This window comes from Carassius gibelio, chromosome A19 (assembly GCF_023724105.1).
Source record: "Carassius gibelio isolate Cgi1373 ecotype wild population from Czech Republic chromosome A19, carGib1.2-hapl.c, whole genome shotgun sequence".
In the NCBI taxonomy this organism is placed as follows: Eukaryota; Metazoa; Chordata; class Actinopteri; order Cypriniformes; family Cyprinidae; genus Carassius; species Carassius gibelio.
In genome coordinates this window covers 18724671-18743588 of record NC_068389.1, presented here as the reverse complement: position 1 = coordinate 18743588, position 18918 = coordinate 18724671, and the positions used below count along the sequence as shown (strand labels likewise).

At 37.6% G+C, this 18918-nt stretch overlaps 1 protein-coding gene across 4 annotated transcripts; it reads right to left on the bottom strand.

Moving 5' to 3' along the window:
* Positions 1 to 596: 596 nt before the first annotated feature.
* On the bottom strand, positions 597 to 18618 carry LOC127935074 (mediator of RNA polymerase II transcription subunit 30-like). 4 transcript variants are annotated; one of them, XM_052532664.1, is made up of 5 exons: positions 18511 to 18618; positions 17898 to 18135; positions 17648 to 17815; positions 12701 to 12808; positions 597 to 1112 (listed from the first exon to the last, which is right to left on the bottom strand). In XM_052532664.1, the coding sequence occupies exons 2-5, from the start codon at positions 18048 to 18050 to the stop codon at positions 1017 to 1019; spliced, it is 525 nt and encodes a 174-aa protein (XP_052388624.1). In that variant the 5' UTR covers positions 18051 to 18135; positions 18511 to 18618; the 3' UTR covers positions 597 to 1016. The 4 variants fall into 4 exon arrangements, with proteins under 4 accessions (XP_052388624.1, XP_052388625.1, XP_052388626.1 ...); XM_052532665.1 differs by having other exon boundaries at positions 17657 to 17815; XM_052532666.1 differs by lacking the exon at positions 597 to 1112 and adding an exon at positions 12027 to 12221.
* Positions 18619 to 18918: the final 300 nt, after the last annotated feature.

Here is an 18918-nt window from a genome sequence, read left to right as displayed (position 1 = left end):
ACACACTTGCAAGATCACCAAAGAATCTTGGCAAATTTAAACTCATGCAATTGTCATATGTTGTCATTGGCAAACTGATTCTTTCATTGTTTTTATACTTTTTCATTCTGCCGAGATCATCCTGTCTCAAGGCTAACTGGTCAAATTAGCATCTTATTTATCTTCCATTATGTTCTGTGATTAGCAATAAGCAATATGGAGTCATGCTCAAAAACATCACTGATCTCTCCCTGATTGTGCCTTTTGATTCAACGGAGTTTGTGATCCCCACAGTCACATAGGACAGAAGCGGCAATAGTCATCGGCAGACACTAAAGTTTCCCAGCATCTGTTAAACACTCGACTGTATTTCTCACGTTAGGCTGTTAACCAGACTTGCATGACCACTTTAGGCTATTTATGAGTAAATACCCATTTGTTTTGGGTTATTTTTGTTCAGAGCTGTTGGTTTTGCTCCCTCCTGTCCTGACCCTTCATCCAAGTAATTAACAGAAGACTTTTTATAGCGGTAATAAAGAAATTGCAAAATGCCAATTTTGTATGAATGATTTATAAGAAAATGAATAAAGTCATATTTGATGCTATAAAGACATGACTTGCATGGTTTATTTTTATTTTATTTTTTTCGATGAGAGGTTACTGATAAGGGATTACAAATAAAGTAGGGTACATTGAACCATACATGCTGGAATGTAGCACTATTGATTGTGCAGCTACTGTAGACAGCTGTGTATTTTTTTTCCTTTTTGAATTGAATGCTTTTATATCTAAAATTAAAGTCAGACCATTTGTTCTTTTTTTTCTTTTTAAATAGCAATTGAGACAAGCATTGGTATATACGTTTATACTTAATAGATAAATGAACACGCTTCCTACCTTCTCTCAATTTTGTTCCTCGCTGCTCTTTCCTGCATCTATCTTACGTGTCCCGCTGAAAACATGAATGCAGCTAATACAGTCGGTGGATCTACAACAGTGTATGACTGCACACGCATATGTGTGTGAGTGTGTGTGTTTCAGCTCCTGACAGCCAGCATGGAGTTGATCTCCCAGATGAGGTTTCGGAGCTGGTCCATAATCATCTTCAGCTGCTGGTTCTTCTGTTTGAGTTTCTGTGATAAAAATAGAAATAAATATTTTCAGTTATTGAGATGTAAATATGCAGCACTGGTGAGCAGAACGTCACTGACATACATTTTTCAGTAGTGTAACAGCACAGCTATTTTCAAAATGATATAGAAGAGTTTTTTCCCTACAACTACCTGTATAACATGACAAAACTCATCTTATGCCGCATTATATGTCATTATTTCAGTGTGCAGAGCTGTGAAGCCAGTAATGTAAGCAAACTCGCAGAATAGTGTGATCAATTGCATTCTCTGTGTGCATGTTTCCTATACCACACAATCCACCTGTTGCACCACCACAATTGGCGCAACAGAAACTATATTTTGCCTGAGAAATTAATTAAATGTTACAGAATAACATGGTGCTGCTGGATAATTTTGATTTGCCCCAGTCTTTTTTTTTTTTTTTTGCATGTACCATGCCAAAAACCCAAGCTTCCAAACCGTTCAGATGATTGTGTTAGTTCATTCAGTGAAGAATTCATCACACTGACTTAAACTGGTATCTCGAGTACACAAATCTTAAATGATTCACTGACCAGTCATTTGCTCATTAACCAGTCTATAGTTGCACTATGTGCTTGTCTAGCAGTATAATGTGATAACTATGTGACATAACACAATAAACCTGTTTTCTTGTAAATGTTTGGCATTACATTGTGCTTCTATTCGATTCACAAGGCAAACTCGCATTCGTAATTGTCACTGAAAAGTGGTGCTGAAAACTACTACATGCTGTATATGTGTAAATTGTTACATAACATTACCTTAAGTAACATCGATACATTGTATTGCTTTTGTTAGTTTAACTGCTTTATGTAAAGGGCTAAAAGGAGTTATATACTTGTTTAACACGTGACAGCAATTCAACACAAAAAAACAAGCTGATAAAGTCAAGATGTTCAGCTGTTTTTTGACCAAACTGAAAGGGGAATAAATGTGATACAAGTCACTTTGATTGCTGGTGTTGTACTGGAAACAGCGAGAGGTTCTCTGGCCAAAAACACCTTGTTAAAGGTAATGGCTAGAGGAAAATGTCATTCAAACTGACACTCTTTATAACGGTTCTGTGCAGAAGAGCATCTCTGAAGCTTCATGGTTTATACAATCCTACCTCATGTCAGTGTTACAAGCTGCTAATGGTGTATTAGTACAGGAACCCTTAAATTCAAATAGTGTTTTATTTAGATGCTGTAGTGTATGAGCATTGTAAATGACCATCTGTATTCCTATATAGCCACAGTCTACCTATTTGAAATGAATTGCCTACTTCCACTGGGACAATGTCTCAAAGCGTTCATCATCTCCACCTTGTTTTATGACTTCAGCTTGTTCCAATGGCAGCACGGTCCCCTGATCTCAATCCAATCTCAATTTGGGGTGAACTGAAATGAGAGGTTCATGCAGCCTGTAAATGGGCAGAGGCTGTGATTGTACTGAGCTAGAACTGCTGAGGAATTCTTCCTGCATGGTCTGCTGAATCCTTGCCACAATTCAGACAGCTCTGGAGGCAAAGCAGTGCACTGATCTGTACTACACAGGTGTACCCAACAATGGACATTGAGATATAGCTAGTGATACATGTTTTTAATATATTCAATTTAATAGAGGTGCTGACATGACATTTTTTAGCAGTGACAGCAGAGCACTGAGATATATTTTTTTCCTGGATCCTTTGGTCTCTGCCTCAGGCATCATGCCCACAGACCGCTGGCTGAACATCTGAGGCATGAGGCACACAAAATGGTCCGTTTCGATTGGTTGAATTCTACAGGAATTCCGGGAAATGTGTGTGTCGTGTTCTTGATTGGTTCACCGTCGTGACTCCAAAACCTCCTCATGGAAGGTGAAAATCATCATTTTTACTGAAACTAGAAATTTTTGTAATAACCTAAAAAATCTACTGCCATTTTTTTTATATATAAAATGCATCCTTGATATTCCTGAATAAAAGCATTTCCAAAAAAAATTTACCTAAAACTTTTAAATGGCAGCATGTAGGTTTAATATCTATAACACAATTGCACAAAAGTTCTCACACACAAAATGATGCCGCATAATACATTTTAGGCAAATTGCACACAGCAGGCAATGGCAGTGGTGCTTCTCAACCCTACTAGGAAATAGCAGAGCTCCAGAAACAGGCCTGGTGGGATCAGCAGCAAGAGATGACCCTGGTGAGCTGAACTTATGTCTAGCACCATTAAGACACAATAAAGTCTGCTTATAAGTGAACAGGTCCCAGCTGGTACAGGGCAGATCACTACATTGATCGCTTCTTCCTTTCTTAGCAGGGTCAACATGGATCATGATTACTCCAGAAAAACTTACAGGAAGAGAGTCTGAGGCACTTGTTGTCAAGCACTGAAACAGGAGTCCTGAGGCAAGCTCAGAGGACACAAGTTTCTCACAGAGCAGAGACGTAAAGCCTCACTTGATCATGATTCTCAGTACAGATGTTAACTTTGAATAAGGGCTCTCAATGTTACACTGGCTTTCAGCGTTTAAGCAGTTATAAGAAAAAAGGCAAATGGTTGGAGGCAGTCCAGCTCTCATAACAAAACTGCTTCTTATGGAGCACGTAAAGCCAACGTGGACTGCTTAATAGACCTCAATGTGAACTCAAGTCTAACTGGCACTTTAGTATGTACTTGTACAGTGATATTATGACTACTAAAGGGACAGTTCACACAAAATGTGCTTACTCACAGTCAGGTCACTAATTTTTCCTACTACAGTAAATAACAGTAAACAACAACTGATTTTCATTGACAAAAAACACTGAAACATTCTTCATAATACTCTTTTTAAGAAAGAAAGATCATACATTTTGAAATGACATGAGGATGAATAAATGGCAGAATTGTATCTCTTTTTAATCAACTACTCATAGTATTGCTATCGTGGACAACAGGAAGTAATATTTGAGGATCCTTTGAATTTTGCTGTCTGTAACAATAAAGACAACCGCATGCATTTACTTTTCGTATGATTCAGTCCTAGGCTCAAACACGGCGTCTCCCTTCATCTGATTCTCTTACCTCATCAACTCACCATGAGATCAAAGCAGCCTCTCGCGATAATGAGCACAGAGGGAAGAGTTTTTGATCAAAATGTGAACTTATTAAAATTCAGGTTTGTTCAAATGTGCTGTTTTACACTCTGAGTGACAGCTGGATGACGTGCTAGGACCAGTGCACCAGTTTGCAAAGAAAAATTAGTTAAAAAATAAATAAATAAATAGCACCAAAAACTGTGAGAACCTCAACTTAGTCTCTGAGGTCTGAATGGATTAAAAACAGAATGAATAGAATAGCTATAGAGAACTGTGGCTTAAATTCCAGATAATATGTGTTTATTGCAGATACTGATCAAACAGAAAGAATTTTAATAGAAGAACATTTTAGTAAATTTAAACGAAATGCAGAAACTGTAGAACAAGCCTTCATTATAAAAGCTGTGACCTTGGATTCCACATGAATAATCCGCCTTGTCTCTCTCGACTTGTTTCAGCATTTCTGTTTGCTGAGATTGAGCAGGAATTACTAGTGTGTCTGTGAGTGAAGCAAGGGGATTACACTGACTGAAGAGCGGGAAAGGATGTACTACCTCATTCTAATCCAGGTGACATCACAGCATCTTTAATACAACCATCGAGTACTGCTTATTCTTTCTCAAACTGTTGACTAGATTTAATCTACACGCGTCATTCCCATTCATATCTCAAAAACGCATGCCCCCTAGAATTTCTGAGAGCAGTGGATTTTGAATACAACTTCTAAAGCAATATAATGTTAATATTTGCTAATTAAGCTGCATGAATTTATTACGTAAAAAAAAAAAAAAAGTTAATGTTCATCATTTGCTTACCCTGACGTCGCTGGAAAAACATTATTATATTTTTCCATGTGGAGCATAAAAATGTCAACGCTGTACTTTTCCATCAAAATTTCTTAAAAGTAAAGAAATATAATAGTAACACTTTTTAAAAAGGGAAGTGATATGTAGCCAAGTGTCCTATATTTAAAGGGGGGGGGGGGTGAAATGCTATTTCATGCATACTGAGTTTTTTTACACTGTTAAAGAGTTGGATTCCCATGCTAAACATGGACAAAATTTCAAAAATTAAGTTGTACTTTTGAAATTGAAACCTTCCGGTTTGTCACAAGTTTCGGAAAGTTTTTTTCGAGTATGGCTCTGTGTGACGTTAGATGGAGCGGAATTACCTTATATGGGTCCTGAGGGCACGTCTGCCGGAAGAGCGCGCGCTCCCTTATAGCAGAGCAGAGAGAGGCTGTGCACAGACAATCACTGATCAGAGCGAGAGCGTCGCGAAATGTCACAAAAGGAGTGTATTTTTGGTTGCCAGGGCAAGACAACCCTGCACAGATTACAAAAAAAAAAAAAACAGCATTAAGGTACCAGTGGATGGAGTTTATTTTTACAGAGCATCAACGGAGTTGTGCAAGTGTTTGTGTTTGTTCCCTGCATTTCGAAGATGCTTGTTTTACAAACAAAGCCCAGTTTGACGCCGGATTTGCGTATCGTTTATTTCTTAAGGATGATGCAATCCCAACGATAAAGGGCCTCGGGATCTGATTCTGGATCATAAATAAACGGCTGAATCTGACTGTTAGCCATGGTTTGTTTTGGATGATGTTTCTTCCCTCACGGTAATGTCACAGCTTCCAAACGCTCTCAACTCAAAAGCCTACTCGCGCTCATGATTCTTTAGCTCCGCCCACACGTCACGCCTCCAGTCGCTCGGGTTTTTCCGGGAAAAAACAGTACAGACTATCTTTCTCTTATGAATATAATAAAACTAAAGACTTTTTGGAGTTATGAAGGATGCAGTACTACTCTATAGGTACTCAAGATTAACAGGATATTGAGTGAAAACGAGCATTTCACCCCCCATTTAACATTTGTGCACTGCATTTTACCCATACAAGTGAACATACACACAGCAACGAGTGGTGAACGCGCACACGCACTCACACACACTCACAGCATTTTTTTCTGTGGCCCCTGGGGATGGGGTTCTAGTGCCTTGTGTGTGTGTATATTTTATAAATTAAATTAAATGAATGAAGTAGATACATCTCTCCCATGTTAACGATCTTGTAGAGCAATGATGTGGACAGTGTGTTCTTTTGGCATTAATGCAGCTGCTGAACATCCAAAAATTGTACTAGCTTCATCAGCGGTTTATTCTGATCAAAGCTGAAGCCAGATGGCCCCTCTGTGTGTTACATGAAAAGACTGCTGATGGCAAGAGTGCGGTAAATGATGAGTGACAGAAATCTACCAAAAACTGACACAACTGCCCTTCAACCAAATTCCCATTAGACATGTTTACAATTCAAGCAGAAAAGATACCAAAGTCTTTGAAAGAGATTGAGCAAAGACCCCCTGTTACATATTGTATAAAAGTGAGTGTTGCATTTCAAGCCTCACCTATAACAGACTGAACACAGTGCTGTATTAAACACGGCACAATACAAAATCTTTAACATACAAGTTCTGTTTAAAGGGGGGGGGGGGGGGTGAAATGTAGTTGATGAGTTTTTTGTATATCGTTTAAGAGCTGGTGAAAACTTTTGATCACGATGAAGATGGCCAAATTTGTCTTATTTTGTTGAAATATAATTGTTTTCTATTTAGTTCTGCCCTTCGTAAGCAACATAAGATACTTGTATGTTTCCCGGTTCACAAATTAAGTACAATTTACCTTGATCTTCAAATTCCAAAAGTTTTCACCCCCCAGCTCTTAATGCATCTTGTTTCCTTCTGGAGCATCAGTGAATGTTTGAATCTTTTTAAATAGTTGTGTTTGAGTCCCTCAAATGTCCTCAGTCTGAAAAGATGCATCTCAAAATCATACAGTCACTGCTGGAAAGGGTTCAAATATGCAAAGATGCTGAAAAACTGAATAATCTACAGAACCTTAAAGATTTTTCTGAAGAACGCTGCTCAGTTTAACTGTTCAGAACAAACAAGGTACTCATGCACAACCATCACAAAACAGAAAGACAGTCGTGGATCATCAGGTGACCACAGACAGTACTAAGAACCAAGGGTTCCCAAACTTTTGAGTGGGGTTATTTTAATAATTTCAGCAATTTTTTTGTCTTGTGGACTAAATGTTAATATCTTTTATGTACAATATCTTACTCAGGACAGTACTAAATAACATGCATTTAGTATGATCTCTCTTATTTTTTTAAAATTACTCATATTTTCACAGATTCTGCAAGGGCTACAAGGGGTGCCCCACTGTATATATATATATATATATATATATATATATATATAGCAATTAATCAATTTGATAGTCCTAATAAATTTAATAAATATATAAATATAAACTGAATTCAATTTAAATTTATATTTATAAAATATCACTTAGAAAAGAAATAAAACACGCTTCTTAACAAGTTGTACAATTTCACTCCAGTCTGTATTGCAAAGGGGTTTGTTCAGAACTATAAGCAACAGTAATAATGATACTTGCTTTACCTTGCACCACAAATGAACCAACATGTACTGTAAACCTCTTTTCTTACATCCACTCTGGAGTATAAGCAGCAGTAAAGAGAGACTGTGTGGGAAATGTCAAAGAATTGAAGGTTGTCTCCATTGATCACTGCTCCCCAACATTTTTCAATCTTGCATCACCAGACCGCTGTCAGCCTGCAGTATTGATTTAGCTGTTTATTGTTACTTCGTTTACACTGCTTGTATCAACCCTTCATGACCATTCCCTGCCCACTCCATCTGCGACTATAAACACAGATATGTACGTAGGCTGTCAACTGAATTAACATAAACCGATCTAGTTGCAAATTATTTGCAAATGATCTCCTTTCCTCTCTCAAATCTCATTATTTTTGTTCCACTAGAGCAATTCATAAACAAGAACCTAAACTCAATTAAACACATAATGTTCAGGTTGAAAAGTTCATCAGCTCTTCAAAGGAACGTTTCGGTTTTGAGCTAAACAGTGCGCTGTGTGTGAGCGCTGAGACGGGGACAAGTGGGAGTAAAAGGATTGATGGAGAAACAAACCGAGAGGAACTAAAGCCCCAACCCAATGTGATGAGACCGAGACGCCGGAGGAGGGAGGAGATCTATATAGATCAGAGGTGAAGGACGAGAGGGATGAAAAAAAGATGGCACCCACTTGGGGAATGATTGATGCAATGGAATGTATTAGAAACCACTGCATGTCAAACATAAATGTGAGCTGAAGTGTTTTCATGTTATCAGTTTGAAACAATCCTTCTATTAGGCAGTACTGAATTTCAGACTTAAGGCATGAGCCTTCAAATGGATTATAAAAATATGCACAATGCATATTGAAAACAAGACATGTTTATGTGTTTGGTTTTTTGCATAAAGAAAACCTATATTTACTACTACATTTTTTTTAAATATTGATATTGATATTTTCATGAATAATTAAGCATATCACCTTACTAAATTCCAGAGAGAATTGTAACGGGAAGTTATGAGATTGAGATTGTTTTGCATTTGGGGGATTGTGACTAGTGCTACAATGCAGAAAATTCATTTTCTTTATGCAAAAACACACAATGGTCCTAAAGACATTGTTAAAACAAGAGAAAGCTTTCTTTAAAGAAAGGATTGTGTGATTCCCAATCAGGCATGTCCCTGCATCCCTTTCTTACAGCGGGCTCTTTCATCTCTCCTCAGACTGTCAGGGGCTTACTTCATCTAGCTCCAATGAGCGCTTCCCAGGCAGCATAAAGGACAAATGAGCAATAGAAATCTTTCAGGGAAAGTGTAGCAGTAATTCCATTTTAAAGCCTAAAGTGAGAAAGATGTCATTTTAGCCTCTCTGCTCTTATGGGAGAAAAGGGAAAACTCTGGATTTGGCTGATGAGACAAAAAGGGTTCGATTTGAAACTGAAGAACGTTCCCTCATAACATTTCAAATACAAGACCAATCAGAGCAGTGTCAGTTCATATTTGAGCACTGATTTATAGAGGGTGAATCTGTATAATCTGATTAATGATAATGCAAAGATATTTTGATAATGCCAAGATATACTTTATTTTACAGTACGTGCACTTACATGTACTTAGTGTACTTACCCAAGAAAGTACTGTAATATAAGGTAACTACATGGGGTAAGGTTAGGTTTAGGGGTAGGTTCAGGCTTAGTACCTAGTTATTGTAATAACATTAATAAGTACATAGTATGTACATGAGGAACAGGACTGTAAAATAAAGTGCTACTGATATTTTAGTAACTGAGAAGGAGCTCCTGATATCTAAATAAAAATGTGCCTGTTTTCCACACAAAGCTATCGTATGGCTTCAGAGGACATTTTGAAGACAAAATTAGGGTGAGTTAAGGTTGTCAAAATGTTCCTTTTTGAATTAACTGCCTCTTTAAGAAGCTCTTTTCCTTTTTCTGTTGTTTAGTTTTAAACCAACCTGTTAGACCTTCCAGACCTCAAGTAGCTTTAATTGTTGTTTAAATGTTACATTTACAATGACTGCATGAGAGAAAAGAAGAAAAAAAAATGAATCATTTGTATACTAGTACAAGGTAATAATTGGAAAACAAACAGCAATTGCTCAACCTGAAGCATAAAGAAGCACTGTGAACTGTTTTCAGGCCTTCCTCCCTGACCCCATGTGCACCAATTAAAGGGCCTCTAGCTGGTAAACCTGTTCTAATGGATGACATATGAACTGACTAATCATGTGGAGAACTGAGTGCCTCCTGCTAGCATGCGTGTGTGTGTGTGTGTGTGTGTGTGTACGGTGAGAACTGTCTTCTCTGAACCGCCTCATTATGGTTCCAGCGTGTTTGTTTATCAGAGCACAGCTCCACCACAGCCCCTCAGCCCCAGCCCTGCTCCAGAGATAACGGTAAACACTTGTGCCGCCACCTCGGCCGCAGCCTCTGCGTTGTTGATTACGCTCACGGTATCTGCCTTCTGAGAGGCCTATTTAAAATTACAAACATTCTCCTCTCACATTTCTCACTTTCTCATTTGAATAAAGAGGACAGACGGGGTAATTAACAGGGTATTTAAAAAACACTGAAAATGGGGACGAGTGAGGAAGAAAGTGCAAAAGAGAGGGAGAAAAAAAAAAGAGGAGGGTGGTGGAGAATAAATGAGAGCAGCCGCCTCTCCAAGGCCCTTTTAATGGACTGTGACAGGAATTTATTAACAGTTAGAGCAGTGTTCAATCAAAGTGCCTGCTCGGATGAGTTGACCGTGCCTCGACTACAGTGGACCTTTGGATGGCCTCACACATCTGTGAGGTCCCTCTCACACCAAAGCAGTCGGAGAGTCAAAAAGAAAAGAGGGGAGGGATGAAGTAAATGATGCTATTGAGTCAGATGATGAATATTTCTGACCTTCATCTCTTTACATTGATGGCTTTTCTTGCATTCTCTTTCCATTCTAAATTGCACCAAAATTTCTGTGCGACTAAAATATGATTACAACTGTTGGCGTTAGAAAAAAATACAAATAAAACTGTTCTGTAACGCCACAAATGAAAAGTACAATAAAAGTCTGCCGAACACATACAAGATGTGTGAAGACAGATTGGTCATTGTGATGAAGGCCGCTCTAGATTGCAGGAGCATTATTCAGCCAGGACCCTGACAATCAGCAATTACCCCAGTTGACAGATAACGGGAGCAGGGTGATCATTCAGTGACGGGACGTCCCATAAAGCAGCGAGACATTAACATACTCCATACGTGCTATACATCTCTCCACCACTTCACCAACTTGTTGGAGCTGCAACAGTGATGAAAGATTCACTAAATCAAGCCTGAGCTCCATTGGCACGGAAAACGGCGGCACTTAATCAACAGGACAATGGCATGACTCTATTAAAATGTGCAGCCTGGCCTACAATGGGATGAGTCAGACAGACGGTCTCCATTATGTTTAAACAAACTGACCTGAGTGCTAATTTTCCATCAACCATGGCATCATTACTTTCATGCATGCATCCATTTGTTCATTCAACAATGATGTCTTTCTTCCGGTTCATCCATGACTCCATTCATTACTATAACATTCTCTGCATTCATCCGTCTATCTGTCCTTCCATCATTCTTCATACTTCATCTTTCTATAGATCCTGTGCATATGCATAACATTTTTATAAATAGATTTAGAGTAAGATTTAAATAGACAGATAGACAGACAGACAGATGATCAATGCATTCATTGTTCCAGGCTTTCCCACACTGTAGTGGATGAAAAGCTGAAATAAACTCTTTCAAAACAAAGACAATCAAAATAAACAATTCCTAAAAAATACATGAAACATTTTATTTGTTTACTTGCATGTCATGTGACTATTAGCCAACATCAGAGATCCTTGAACATGCAAATTCTGCACAAGCAGATGAGGGAGGCTGTAACACATCTGCTCTCCACATTCTGACGCAACCTTGACCTCCCCTGAGTCTGACATCCTTCATTCCCACAACATGATCACCTCATCCAGCGTGTTATTTGCAGCTGGCTATTTGGCCGGTGAAAAGCTCCAGGGCCCTTGTCGCATGAGCATTTCCACACTGACTGCCTTTCATGAGCATGCTGCAGTTTTTAATGAGGCAGACTCAATGGCAGAGAGGAGCTCAGAAAAAAATCAGATCGTTTCGCTTTTACTGCAAGAAATTCTCGGTAGAGAGTCATCAGGAGTATTTTTATTTATTTTTTTACTATGGCTTAATTATGCAAGTGAATATGGCAGACACCTTATTGCTTGACACTGTAAACCGATCTCTGCAGGCAGTGAAGTGACCTGTTTTGAGTTTATATACTGTGCAGTACACTACAGTTTAGGGTCAGTAAAATTTTTGTAATGTTTTTGAAAGAAATCTCTCAGGATGCATTTTTTTGCATTTATTAAATCAAAAATACAGTAAAAACAGTGACATTGTGAAACATTATCATAACATTATATAACAGTTTCCTATTTGAATATATTTTAAAAAATAATTTATTCCTGTGATGGCAAAGCTGAATTTCAGGATCCAGCCATTTCTCCGGTCTTTAAAGTCACAAGATCCTGCAGAAGTCATTCTAAAGATATGTTGATTTGGTTTTCAATATTTGTATTTTTCAGTAATGAAATTATTGTCATTATTACCAATGCTGGAAACAGTTGCACTGCTTAATATTTTTGCAGAAACTATAATATGTTTTTTCAGGATTCTTTGATGATTAGAAAGTTCAACATAACAACATTTATTTGAATGAAAGATGTAAACGTCTTTACTGTCACATTTTGATGAACTTGATGCATCCTCGCTGAATACAAGTATTAATGTGTATATGTAGTTATATGTGTAGTTGCAATGTATACAGTATATACTGCCAATCACTTTGTATATTGTTTAAAATGTATTATTTTAACGTTTGATGTAGGAGTGTTCCTGTGTCAATGGGGTTTAATTCACAGAGAATGCATGTCCTCATGTATACCTTAAACACTACGCTTTGTATAAAAGCATCTGTCAAATATAAAATGTCCAAAATCCCCCCAAAAATAAGATTCTAACCTTATTTACTTCCAGTACTTCTCTTCTCTCTTCACTGGTTGCACGCATTTGACTGGCCATTCGGTCATCCATCTTAGAACTCTCATCCTCTACATAAGGGATAAGTTGCTAAAAAAGAAAGACAGAATAAAATTACCACATAGTGACTTTTTGATACTTTAATCACTGTTATGTACTCATGTTTGTGTTTGCCACTGATGGCGCCACAGGAACACGCTCAGTTCCAAGCCCTTCACTAGCAACTATCCTGAGGTGTGACGTCAAAAGCAGCAGCCAGGGAAAATATAACACCTATTTAACACTTCACACAATCAGGTTCTGGTTAAACATCTACTAATTGATATTTGTTAATTGTCATTAAATGCACAGTTATTTAAAAAAAAAAAAAAGCATTAAATGGTGAAAGATGATTTTTGGTCTAGATGGTGTAGTTATGGGCATCTGCCAGCAGGCTATCTAGCCAAAACCCTGACCCCTATTCTGTTAACAACAACAACAACAACAACAAAAGAGTCAGGGGACTTTTTGCAAATCAAAAAATGTGACATGACAATGAGTTCAATATGCTCAAATGGCCTCCACAGTCACCAGCTCTCAATCCAGTAGAGCAGCTTTATGATGTGTTGAACGAGAGATTCACATCATGAATGTGCAGCCGACAAATCTGCAGCAACTGTGTGATGCTTTCATGTCAGTACAGACCAAAAGAATGTTTCACCACATTGCTGAATCAATACCACAAAGAATTATGGCAGTTCTGAAGACAAAAGGGGGTCAAACCCGGTACTAGCGAGGTGTGCCTAAAAAAGGGGTGCATTTAACATAAAAAAAATCACTCACTCGTAGGGAGCTAAAAGAAAAAACACCAAACATCAGAGCTTTTCTAAAAAATTAAAGACAGAAAAATAAAACTCTTGATCGTTTTCTAACCAATTTTGAATCAGTTAATGATTTTTTTTAAAGCAATTTTTCTATCCAAAGAATCTTGCAATTCTATTATTACAAGGCCAGTCTCAGTGGAAAAACAAAAGGTTAAGTGCCCTGCTCAAGGGCACAATGATGACAGTACATGAATCGCCCCGCTCGTGAGGTTTAAACATGCAAACCTTCAGACTGCAAACCTAGATATTCAATCACTGAGCAACCACAAACCACAAGCTACAAAGGTTCAGCAATGATTTATTTATTATTAATGCTCGACTGTAGATGAATGAGGCACCTTTCGAATTTTACCTAAAGACTCGAGGTATTTATTTGATTATTTACTTACCATGAGTAATCTGATGGCTTCCTGGCATCTTGGATTAAAAATGAATGAAACTGATATGGTGGTATTTGTGAACAAAAACATCACTTTTGATCTCCAGGCAGTTTAAAAATGAGCGCCCTGAACTAGGGTTAAGATGGGCCATTATCCAAAGCTACATGTGAAAGCCTGAAAAATACTCTCAAACAGTATGCAATGACAAAAACTTCCATGGTTGGAATACAATTTCATGCAAACATTTACTTTGTCTGAACAACACAAGAGCTTAAGATATTAGATTGTGAAGTTAAATAACCTGGTAAAGCCCAAGTAATGGATTGCTGCATAATCCAAAAGCCTTAAACAGAGAAATCAGATCTTAGGTTTTGAATTTTGTAACATATTAGCCATCTGTTATTTTTCCCAAATAATGCACTCAACAGGCACTGCCCTCTGGCTTTCAAATTCAACCTCTCATCAGCCTTGGACAGGGTTACAGTAAAAGCAGATCATCAGATCCGGCCTCAAATAAATCTCGTTCACCTTTGGTAAGACTTTGTTTCCTTCAATTTACAATAGAACAATGGTTTAAGTTCTATCCACACATGCTTTCTGAGATCCATAAAGTGTGTCATTCTTTTTGTGAGGTTCTATCATTCTGTGACCTTGCCAAACAGTCTCACAGCTCTTCTGGCCCCGGATCATGATCTCCTCACTTTAACATCACAGTGACACCTGCTGGTGTTCTGGATGAGCAATCAGTGCACGCAAGTGAAGGAAAACACAATCATTTCTGCGTAGTGGTTTTCCCATCAAGGGCATAAAAACAAATTCAACTCTCTCATTAAAAAAAAAAAATGTATATATACATATATATATATATATATATATATATATATATATATATATATATATATAAAATGTATATTCTGTAATTCTGTAAACATCTGAGAACTTTGAGTTCAAGAACAACTGAAGTAATATCATGCAAACTTCAATTGGAAACGAATGGAAAAACATTTTTCAAAACTTTCATTATTATTGTGACTATTAATGAGTTTTTTATATATTAATATACATTTCAAACCAATACCTTGATGAAACATGTTATGCATCAATAACCCATTACAAGTGAATATATTTTACAAATCTTAAGATCTACACTACGAATAAGTTTGGGGGTCAGTATGATTCTTCAATGTTTTTGAAAGTCTCTTATGCTTACCATGGCTACTGTGAAATGTTATTATGATATAAAATAATTATTATTTCATACACAAATGTATTGTCGCTTTCTTGAAGCAAGAAATCCTTCAAACTAATTTAACAATGTAATGTATTCCTATGATGGCAAAGCTGAATTTTCAGCAGCCATTACTCAATTATTGATTTTGGAGCTCAAGACTGTATATTATTATTATGCTGCTTTAGTAATAATATTTTTTATGGAAATCCTGATACATCTTTCCTTAGAATTCTTACAAAAAATTTTTTTCAATAAAATACAATTATTATATTTTGGAAAAAGAAATCCTTTGTAACACAGTAACAATATAAAAATCTTTACTGTCACTTGATCAATTTAACACTTGCTGAGAAGTATTAATTTCTTTAATAATTATATATATATATATATATATATATATATATCTGGTCCCAAACTTTTGAACAGTAGTGTAAGCCTGCCTTTTCCCTGTCAAACTGTAACACAAAAACAGCAGTGCAAAGGTAACCAATGAGCAGCTTAAATTATCTATAATTTCAGTCCAGTTATAAGTCCCACATTCTGAATAACTCATATTTCATGGGTCTGCGGTTTACAGAACAGACCTTACAAGCTTTAGGCTTTCACAAGCCAGCAGAAAACCAAGAAGGAAAAATCTGATCATATGAAATGCAAAGGAGAGAGAGAAAAGCGCCTGGCAGGTTCGTGGAGGAAGTGAATGCATCAAACCACAGGGGGGTGACCAGCCCAGCAGAGACAGAAAACACAAGCCGTAGCTCGAGGACTGATTTAATTAGCTTTGCACACTTTAGGTCCAAAGAATTATAGAAAAGAGCAAGAACCAAAACTATTTCTGAACCAAACTCACATTGAGTTTCAAAGGAAGTACCTGTCTGCAGCAAGTGGAGTCAGAAAGAGCCAGCTAGTTAATATAACACAGACAACACATTACTCAAGGTCCAGACACTGAAAGATGGATGTGTTCTGCCAGCTGCCTGAAAACAATGATTCAGTGAGGTTCACTTGGGTTGATAACTTTGAAGTGGATGGAAAAAGTGAGGTGGTAAATGAAATGACATGGCTATTTCGTTTGCGTTGTGCAGTGAATTCCACCGCTGGGAGCCGGTGATTGCCTGGGTTGGAAAATGCTGACATGAGGGACTTCACCAGCTGTTCATTACAGAGCACCGCAGCTAATTAGCGAGGTGATGAGGCAATGCCACCGAATCCATTATAGCACTTCCTGTTTGGTGAGAAAGCGCAACAGGAGCTAAAGAGAACACCTGAAATCCAAAAAGATGAGTCTGAGCCAAAATAAATATCCTGTTAGCACAGGAGCACCTCTGTTAATGAGAAAAAAGAACCTGAATTTCCATCTCTCAAGGCTTTTGCTCATACCCTCCAGTTGCAGCAACTGCAGATCTAATGACTTTATTCCACCTCTCTCTTCAATAAAATAAAAAAGATTGCACGAATGACACTTAAATGACTCAGAGTCAGCAGACCAGCTGTGCATTCGATCCAACGCTAAAGGGCTTCATTTACTATCACACACATTTGAGCCTTAATTCCTAAGGGGGCCAAATTATGTCTAAATCACAGCAACACTTCATGTTTCATATGTGTCTGTGACTCATGAAATTAGAGCATATATATCCTTTCATCTCGATTAAAGCACTGGATTTTATTCCAGATGTTTCCAGAAGTCCTAAGTGTTTCTGAAGAACATTCAAGCTCTTGTAGAGCTTGTACTTTACAAGTCCAGACATGACGTCAATAAGCTCTTCGGGTGACCAAACTAAGTCAGTGAATCTCAGCTGGACTCAATCACTAGATCACTTCAATGCTGATAGGAAGCCAAGCTGACAATGTGATTCAAGCATGTTTCCCTCTGCTGGAAACTGAAAGCTAGCACTGAAAAGGTGCACTAATTAAAACATTTGCATGCAAGTATATGCAATGGATAGACAGAATTCCCTCAAGTACAAAATCTAATGAACACACTCTTGAATATTCAATCGAAATCCACTTTAAAGTTATCAACCCCTTATAACAGAATTAATGTTTGAGAAATGTGTTTTTTTTTTTTCAAGATGCTTCAATCATGTCAGTGGCTTAGAAAAGGCTGTTTTATTCTATATAGGCCAGTGTTTATCAGCCTTTTTGATTCAAAGACCCCAAAGTTCAAAACAATATTCAAAGGCCCCATGATGTCTTTTCCAGTTGCTTGCAACTTACTTAAGACGTAAACACAAATATTTAAAAATATATATTTTTACACACATTTTCTATTTATTATACATTATTTTTAACCAAAAAAAGTATATTTAATGCTCATGTAGTTTTACGATTTTATTAACATGACTAGGTCTAGAATTTACTTTTAAAATAAAGCCACAACATATATCCAGGTTTTTCAAGACAATGGTAAACCTGGTTCTTGAATTTTCAAAGAAAAGAAACAAAGTTATCTCACCAATCTCACCTCAGGGGGGACGGGGTCCAGACCAGCACAATTTTCATTGCATTTGTCATAGACGAGACGGAGCTTGCGGAAAAGGACAGAGAGCATCCGCAAGTGCTCCTGCAGTTTCCCCAACCGGTCCTGATGAGTGTTAGGATGATAGGTGACTCCATTCGGCAGCTGAGTGAGAAGACAGGGAGAAAGAGTGTCAGGAGGTTAAGTCTCCATCTGTGGATGGATGCTCTTGAGGGGATGAACTTACCTGCATGTTTCTCAGCAGCTGAAAGATCTCCATAGTTCGTAAGACAATGTCCTGCACCGTCTCCTGTCCGATCCGACAGAGCGAGGCTGTGTTCACATCCCGAGCTGCCTGAGCCTGTTGCCCAGGGAACTGGGCCAGAGGAGGGGTTGTCATGGGGACAGCGGGATGTGAGCACTGATGGCTGGGTGACTATTTAGTGGGACTTTATGGCATGTCTGTTAACAATATATGTTCATGACTGTAAGAGAGAGAGAGAGAGAGAGAGAGAGAGAGAGAGAGTATTGGCATGTTAACTGAACCGTACAACTAAAACATATATACATAACAAACCATACATCACATTTTAGCATTACATAATCAAATTATAAACAATAAATAAAACACAATAACATACAAAAGCAAGTGAAAACACAATAATATTCGAATAGCAGACTAAACATTTAGATACAACAAAATCTATTATTTAGCTCTACATTGAGCTACTATCTTCAAAGCTTAAATGTCTAACGAAGCTGGACAAAAACAGCAACTATCAGCCATAACATGTATGTGACAAAAACCCAGAAAATGGTTTTCGTGTAAATATATGCAAACATTAAGAGCGTTTAAACACCTTGCTTGTGTTGTTGACAAGACCCGACATGATTTCCGTGCTGTGTTCTCGTCTGAGTCAGCCATCGCGAGATTCCACGAGAAGTCATCGGGTTTCACATAAAGTGTGTGGCTCAGTGCTTAGCAAAGAACATTTTTTGATGGAAACAGTATGTTTGTTTAAACAAATGTTGTACTTGAATTTTGTTTTCAATACAAATATCTATATTCTACAAGCTTATATGGGATATATTGTTACTAAACGTATAATGAAAATGCGAGTACGCTTTTTACCTGAAGGTGCAGCGCGCCATCTAGCGTTCACTAATATTTTACATACATTTTTGCCATTTTAGTTTTATTTTATTTTATTATGCATACAACGTTTAAAAATCCTAGTGTCTCTTAAAAATGGTCATATGCTATATGC

Excerpts from the sequence above, each read along its gene's own strand:
- LOC127935074 (XM_052532664.1), bottom strand. The coding sequence starts at position 18,050 with ATGACAACCCCTCCTCTGGCCCAGTTCCCTGGGCAACAGGCTCAGGCA. Across the intron at positions 12,809-17,647 it reads TCCCCCCTGAGGTGAGATTG|CAACTTATCCCTTATGTAGA; the intron begins GTGAGATAACTT and ends TTTCTTTTTTAG. Across the intron at positions 1,113-12,700 it reads AAGTACTGGAAGTAAATAAG|AAACTCAAACAGAAGAACCA; the intron begins GTTAGAATCTTA and ends TTTTTATCACAG.